The 7,920-nt window shown below is 45.6% G+C and overlaps 1 protein-coding gene across 4 annotated transcripts in view; it reads left to right on the top strand.

Annotated features, from left to right (window-relative positions):
- The window catches only part of amacr (alpha-methylacyl-CoA racemase), a 70,590-nt gene extending 62,679 nt beyond the window's left edge, over window positions 1–7,911 (top strand). For 2 of the 4 annotated variants that reach the window (XM_021602820.3, XM_021602821.3), the window contains exons 5-6: window positions 5,112–5,298; window positions 6,605–7,911. In XM_021602820.3, coding sequence (XP_021458495.3) covers window positions 5,112–5,298; window positions 6,605–7,014 — 597 coding nt within the window. In that variant the 3' untranslated portion in view covers window positions 7,015–7,911. The remainder of the gene's footprint in view (window positions 1–5,111; window positions 5,299–6,604) is intronic. The other 2 variants (XM_090236638.1, XM_090236639.1) reach the window with 1 other exon arrangement.
- The last annotated feature ends 9 nt before the right edge of the window (window positions 7,912–7,920 follow it).

Raw genomic sequence — 7,920 nt, forward strand, 5'->3', positions numbered from 1 at the left:
GTTTGTTGTCCCTCTCCCTCTCTCTCTGGATATGTTTGTTGTCCCCCTCCCTCTCTCTCTCTCTCTCTGGATCTGTTTGTTGTCCCTCTCCCTCACTCTCTGGATCTGTTTGTTGTCCCTCTCTCTCTGGATCTGTTTTTTGTCCCTCCCTCTCTCTCTCTGGATCTGTTTGTTGTCCCTCCCTCTCTCTCTCTGGATCTGTTTGTTGTCCCTCTCGCTCTCTCTCTGGATCTGTTTGTTGTCCCTCTCTCTCTCTCTCTGGATCTGTTTGTTGTCCCTCTCTCTCTCTCTCTCTGGATCTGTTTGTTGTCCCTCCCTCCCTCTCTCTCTCTGGATCTGTTTGTTGTCCCTCCCTCTCTCTCTCTCTGGATCTGTTTGTTGTCCCTCTCTCTCTCTCTCTCTCTCTCTGGATCTATTTGTTGTCCCTCCCTCTCTTTCTGGATCTGTTTGTTGTCCCTCTCTCTCTCTCTCTCTCTGGATCTGTTTGTTGTCCCTCTCTCTCTCTCTCTGGATCTGTTTGTTATCCCTCCCTCTCTCTCTGGATCTGTTTGTTGTCCCTCCCTCTCTGTCTCTGGATCTGTTTTTTGTCCCTCCCTCTCTCTCTCTGGATCTGTTTGTTGTCCCTCCCCCTCTCTCTCTGGATATGTTTGTTGTCCCTCTCCCTCTCTCTCTGGATATGTTTGTTTGTCCCTCTCTCTCTCTCTCTCTCTCTCTCTCTCTGGATCTGTTTGTTGTCCCCCCTCTCTCTCTCTCTCTCTCTCTGGATCTGTTTGTTGTCCCTCTCCCTCGCTCTCTGGATCTGTTTGTTGTCCCTCTCTCTCTGGATCTGTTTGTTGTCCCTCTCTCTCTGGATCTGTTTGTTGTCTCTCTCTGGATCTGTTTGTTGTCTCTCTCTCTCTCTCTCTGGATCTGTTTGTTGTCCCTCTCTCTCTCTCTGGATCTGTTTGTTGTCCCTCCCTCCCTCTCTCTCTGGATCTGTTTGTTGTCCCTCCCTCCCTCTCTCTCTCTGGATCTGTTTGTTGTCCCTCCCTCCCTCTCTCTCTCTGGATCTGTTTGTTGTCCCTCCCTCCCTCTCTCTCTCTGGATCTGTTTGTTGTCCCTCCCTCTCTCTCTCTCTGGATCTGTTTGTTGTCCCTCTCTCTCTCTCTCTCTGGATCTGTTTGTTGTCCCTCCCTCTCTTTCTGGATCTGTTTGTTGTCCCTCTCTCTCTCTCTCTCTGGATCTGTTTGTTGTCCCTCCCTCTCTCTCTGGATATGTTTGTTGTCCCTCTCTCTCTCTCTGGTTCTGTTTGTTGTCCCTCCCTCTCTCTCTGGATCTGTTTGTTGTCCCTCTCTCTCTCTCTCTCTGGATCTGTTTGTTGTCCCTCTCTCTCTCTCTCTGGATCTGTTTGTTGTCCCTCTCCCTCTCTCTCTGGATCTGTTTGTTGTCCCTCCCTCTCTCTCTGGATCTGTTTGTTGTCCCTCTCCCTCTCTCTCTGGATCTGTTTGTTGTCCCTCTCCCTCTCTCTCTGGATCTGTTTGTTGTCCCTCTCCCTATCTCTGGATCTGTTTGTTGTCCCTCTCCCCCTCTCTCTCTGGATCTGTTTGTTGTCCCTCTCTCTCTCTCTCTCTCTCTGGATCTTTTTGTTGTCCCTCTCTCTCTCTCTCTCTCTCTCTTTCTCTCTCTCTGGATCTGTTTGTTGTCCCTCCCTCTCTCTCTGGATCTGTTTGTTGTCCCTCCCTCTCCCTGAATCTGTTTGTTGTCTCTCTCTCTCTCTCTGGATGTGTTTGTTGTCTCTCTCTCTCTCTGGATCTGTTTGTTGTCTCTCTCTCTCTGGATCTGTTTGTTGTCCATCTCCCTCTCTCTCTGGATCTGTTTGTTGTCCCTCTCTCTCTCTCTGGATCTGTTTGTTGTCCCTCCCTCCCTCTCTCTCTCTGGATCTGTTTGTTGTCCCTCCCTCCCTCTCTCTCTCTGGATCTGTTTGTTGTCCCTCCCTCCCTCTCTCTCTCTGGATCTGTTTGTTGTCCCTCCCTCCCTCTCTCTCTCTGGATCTGTTTGTTGTCCCTCCCTCTCTCTCTCTCTGGATCTGTTTGTTGTCCCTCTCTCTCTCTCTCTCTGGATCTGTTTGTTGTCCCTCCCTCTCTTTCTGGATCTGTTTGTTGTCCCTCTCTCTCTCTCTCTCTGGATCTGTTTGTTGTCCCTCCCTCTCTCTCTGGATATGTTTGTTGTCCCTCTCTCTCTCTCTGGTTCTGTTTGTTGTCCCTCCCTCTCTCTCTGGATCTGTTTGTTGTCCCTCTCTCTCTCTCTCTCTGGATCTGTTTGTTGTCCCTCTCTCTCTCTCTCTGGATCTGTTTGTTGTCCCTCTCCCTCTCTCTCTGGATCTGTTTGTTGTCCCTCCCTCTCTCTCTGGATCTGTTTGTTGTCCCTCTCCCTCTCTCTCTGGATCTGTTTGTTGTCCCTCTCCCTCTCTCTCTGGATCTGTTTGTTGTCCCTCTCCCTATCTCTGGATCTGTTTGTTGTCCCTCTCCCCCTCTCTCTCTGGATCTGTTTGTTGTCCCTCTCTCTCTCTCTCTCTCTCTGGATCTTTTTGTTGTCCCTCTCTCTCTCTCTCTCTCTCTCTTTCTCTCTCTCTGGATCTGTTTGTTGTCCCTCCCTCTCTCTCTGGATCTGTTTGTTGTCCCTCCCTCTCCCTGAATCTGTTTGTTGTCTCTCTCTCTCTCTCTGGATGTGTTTGTTGTCTCTCTCTCTCTCTGGATCTGTTTGTTGTCTCTCTCTCTCTGGATCTGTTTGTTGTCCATCTCCCTCTCTCTCTGGATCTGTTTGTTGTCCCTCTCTCTCTCTCTCTGGATCTGTTTGTTGTCCCTCCCTCTCTCTCTGGATCTGTTTGTTGTCCCTCCCTCTCTCTCTGGATCTGTTTGTTGTCCCTCCCTCTCTCTCTCTGGATCTGTTTGTTGTCCCTCCCTCTCTCTCTCTGGATCTGTTTGTTGTCCCCCTCCCTCTCTCTCTGGATCTGTTTGTTGTCCCTCCCTCTCTCTCTGGATCTGTTTGTTTTCCCCCTCCCTCTCTCTCTGGATCTGTTTGTTGTCCCTCCCTCTCTCTCTGGATCTGTTTGTTGTCCCTCTCCCTGGATCTGTTTGTTGTCCCTCTCCCTGGATCTGTTTGTTGTCCCTCTCCCTCTCTCTCTGGATCTGTTTGTTGTCCCTCTCCCTCTCTCTCTGGATCTGTTTGTTGTCCCTCTCCCTCTCTCTCTGGATCTGTTTGTTGTCCCTCTCCCTCTCTCTCTGGATCTGTTTGTTGTCCCTCTCCCTCTCTCTCTGGATCTGTTTGTTGTCCCTCTCCCTCTCTCTCTGGATCTGTTTGTTGTCTCTCTCTCTTTCTCTCTCTCTCTCTCTCTCTCTCTCTCTGGATCTGTTTGTTGTCTCTCTCTCTGGATCTGTTTGTTGTCCCTCTCTCTGGATCTGTTTGTTGTCCCTCTCCCTCTCTCTGGATCTGTTTGTTGTCCCCCTCTCTCTCTCTCTCTCTCTCTCTCTCTGGATCTGTTTGTTTTCCATCTCTCTCTGGATCTGTTTGTTTTCCCTCTCTCTCTGGATATGTTTGTTGTCCCTCCCTCTCTCTCTGGATCTGTTTGTTGTCCCTCTCCCTCTCTCTCTGGATCTTTTTGTTGTCCCTCTCCCTCTCTCTCTGGATCTGTTTGTTGTCCCTCTCCCTCTCTCTCTGGATCTGTTTGTTGTCCCTCCCTCTCTCTCTGGATCTGTTTGTTGTCCCTCTCTCTCTCTCTCTCTCTCTCTCTCTCTCTCTCTCTCTCTCTCTCTCTCTCTCTCTCTCTCTGGATCTGTTTGTTGTCTCTCTCTCTGGATCTGTTTGTTGTCCCTCTCTCTGGATCTGTTTGTTGTCCCTCTCTCTGGATCTGTTTGTTGTCCCTCTCCCTCTCTCTGGATCTGTTTGTTGTCCCCCTCTCTCTCTCTCTCTCTCTCTATCTCTCTCTCTGGATCTGTTTGTTTTCCATCTCTCTCTGGATCTGTTTGTTTTCCCTCCCTCTCTGGATCTGTTTGTTTTCCCTCCCTCCCTCTCTGGATCTGTTTGTTGTCCCTCCCTCTCTCTCTGGATCTGTTTGTTGTCCCTCCCCTTCTCTCTGGATCTGTTTGTTGTCCCTCTGTCTCTCTCTCTGGATCTGTTTGTTGTCCCTCTCCCTCTCTCTCTGGATCTGTTTGTTGTCCCTCTCCCTCTCTCTGGACCTGTTTGTTGTCCCTTCCCATCTCTCTCTGGATCTGTTTGTTGTCCCTCTCTCTCTCTCTTTGGATCTGTTTGTTGTCCCTCTCCCTCTCTCTCTGGATCTGTTTGTTGTCCCTCTCCCTCTCTCTGGACCTGTTTGTTGTCCCTCCCTCTCTCTCTGGATCTGTTTGTTGTCTCTCTCTCTGGATCTGTTTGTTGTCCCCCTCTCTCTCTGGATCTGTTTGTTGTCTCTCTCTCTGGATCTGTTTGTTTCTCTGGGCATGCTTGCTCTCTCTCACTTATACAGCTCGATTATTGATATCTGCCTTGCACAGAAGCCTCTCTTTCTGCATGACCCTTTAAGATCTCATGAACATCATTTATGTATGCCTAAGAAAAGTAAGACATGCTGTACAAATTTAACTGAAAGCTTCTACTCGCTTTTTTATCACTAACCTTCATCAGACATGCTCCCTCAGCCCTGTCAGTCTCCAGCTCACTAAAAGATTTGTGCTGAGAATTTGAGAGAAAATGGATTTTTGTGTGTATGGAAAATGCCTGGGATCTTTTATTTCAGCTCATGAAACATGGGGCAACACTTTCCATGTTCCATCTTTCCATGTTGCGTTTTATATTTTTGTACAGTGTAGTGTCAATGTGTGGAATCACTTGAGCGTTTTTAGATTTTTGTACAGTGTAGTGTCAATGTGTGAAATCACTTGAGCGTTTTTTGATTTTGGGTAAACGTCTCCTTGAATCCATTGATTGACAGGTCTAAAAGATTTCCCTGACGCATTTGATTTAAACATTTTTAGGGAAATGTAGGCTATGGAAATGTTGGAATCAGTGCAACTTTGTTTGCAGTTTGTATGCCAATCGTAAAACAGTATATTCACCCTACACTTCCCTCTTATTTCCAGGTAGAAGGAGCTGCCTATGTCGGCTCGTTTGTGTGGAAATCTCGTAGTATTGGCATGTGGAACAACTCGCGTGGGGAGAACATGCTGGACAGTGGAGCTCCATTCTATGACACATACCAGACCTCTGATGGGAAATACATGGCTGTCGGGGCTATTGAGACACAGTTCTATAACCAACTCATCCATGGTCAGTTTTGCTCAACGTTACTTTCACTTATTGTCTTATTTTCTTTCTCTCCTGCTTCTCTCTCTTGCTTGTCTTTCTCCGGCTCCTCTACCGCTTCTCCCAACTGTGTCCAGACAGGCTGATCAGCATCTCTGCAGGTTATCCCTCCTTCCCACCCCTGGCATACTGAGCACATCTAACAGTCTGTCATGTATAATGCATATTACACACACACACGCAAACACATCATGCACAGCAAGATACTGCAAACAACACTCACACCATTCTTTTTCATGTGACCGTCTTGCAGCTGTGAAAATCCATTTAAAAAAACTGGACAGATACAGTGCCTTCAGAACGTATTCACACCCTTTACCTTTTTCATGTTGTTGTGTTACAGCCTTCATTTAAAATCAATTAAATAGAGATTTTTTAAAACACAAGGCCTAATCTACACTGGAGTTGTTTACCAAGAAGACGGTGAATGTTCCTGAGTGGCCGAGTTACAGTTTTGACTTAAATCTGCTTGAAAATCTATAGCAAGACCTGAAAATGGTTGTGCAGCAATGATCAACAACCAATTTGACAGAGCGTGAAGAATTTTGAAAAGAATAATGGGCAAATGTTTCACAATCCAGGTGTGGAAAGCTCTTAGAGTAATCACTGTCAAAGGTGCTTCTACAAAGTATTGAATCGGGTGTGATGAGATTTCTGTATTGCATTTTCAATAAATTTGCCAAGATGTCTAGAAACATGTTGTTATTATGGGGTATTGTGTGTAGATGGGTGAGGGAATAACGTATTTAAATTCAGGCTGTAACACAAGAAAATGTGGAATAAGTCAACGGGTAGGAATATTTTCTGTAGACACTGTAAATACCCACAGGACACCTCTTGATGAACTCATTTGTGTTTGTTTAAAGATTTCTCTAAACTCTAAAAATGATGTGCCTCATTCTCACACAGCTTGAATTGACACTCCATTCTTTTTGAGCCACATAAAAGGAATATCAATGATTTAGCCTTTCTGTAATGTCAAACATTGATGGGTGCTTGTTCATCACATATGGAATGGATTTGAATAGATATTACTTCTCTTTCCTGTCGTCACTATCTGGGCAAGTGGCAAAGTCATAAACCGTAACTATTTTTTACAACTTCTTAATATCTGATTTTAAATCTAACCTTAATTTAAAAAAATAAATAAAATGTTTTAAGATGTAGCTAATTTTTTGACTTTGCCACATCGAGTGGGAACCTATTTCCTCGACTGCATCCATATCTCTGTGTTACTCATATCTCATCATTTGCATATCACCTTTTCTAGGCCTGGGATTAGATGCTGCCAACCTTCCTCCCCAGATGAGCTTCTCTGATTGGCCTGTGGTGAGGCAGATCTTCACTAAGCAGTTTGCGACTAAGACACAGGAGGAGTGGGGTCACGTGTTCGACGGAAAGGACGCCTGTGTGACTCCCGTTCTCTCTCTGGACGAAGTGATCTCCCACCCCCATAACCAGGAGAGGGCCTCCTTCCACAGGGACGCCCAGGGGGAGGTGACTCCGAGCCCCGCACCTGTCCTATCCCGTACCCCTGCTGACCCCTGCCTGGCCCAGGACCCCCTTATAGGGGAACACACACGCCCCGTTCTAGAGGAGTTTGGCTTCAAACTAGCAGAGGTAGACCAGTTGCTTTCAGCTGGTATTATTGAGTGTAACGTAGCCAAAGCACGGTTGTAGTCAGGCCTTTCTTCTTCTTCTGCGCCTCTCTCCTCTTCCCTCCTTCCCTTTGTCCTTCTTTAAGAGAAACACCCCGGCTCTCCAATGTACACTTTAGTGTTTATAAGTTGGACAACCGTCTTTGATACATGGTGTGCCATGCATTGCTGATGGAATAGCTATTCAATCATTAAGTACTTGGAGCCCTTGGATAAATCCCACTGCAAATGCAATTCATTCATATAATTGTTATTATTATATGTAACTTACCGGTGTTTGTAGTAATGGCTTCCCTCTAACATGCAATAATTGCTTCAGTAGAACGTCTTCCACCTACTGCAAGCCCTGTCTCCTTTGTAAGTGTTTGGACTGTAAGCACTTAATTGTAATTGATGTAATTATGTTGATGGCTAGATAGCAATGACAATATGTCAGTCATTACTAGAGTGAGTTAGAGCAAGAGGAGGCGGAGAGAATGATGACCCTTGACTGTAAGTACTCTTTCATATCAGTTATTATCTGTATCCAAGGGTTTGTGATGATTTTTTACATGATCAAATCAAATGTTATGGGTCACATTCGCCGAATACAGCAGGTGTAGACTTTACAATGGAATGCTTACTTACGATCCCATTCCCAACAATGCAAAGTTAAAAAGTTAGAAAAATATTTTCTAAATAAAGAAATAGTAACACAATAAAAAACAACGAGGCTAATATACAAGGAGTACCAGTACCGAATACATTAACGTGTCATAATGTGCCTCTGAATAGTCTTTGTAATTCTATAAATATGGTGAGAAATTATTCTCAGCTATTGACTGAAGTGCCTGTATTTTATCTTGAATGGTTTCAAAGATGGATGGGCACCCCATTAATAATATTTCTTGACAATTTGTATTAAAATGCTTCAATTAAAGTCATGTTT

The sequence above is a fragment of the Oncorhynchus mykiss genome, chromosome 5 (genome assembly GCF_057628025.1).
Source record: "Oncorhynchus mykiss isolate SJ-2025 chromosome 5, ASM5762802v1, whole genome shotgun sequence".
Taxonomy (NCBI): Eukaryota; Metazoa; Chordata; class Actinopteri; order Salmoniformes; family Salmonidae; genus Oncorhynchus; species Oncorhynchus mykiss.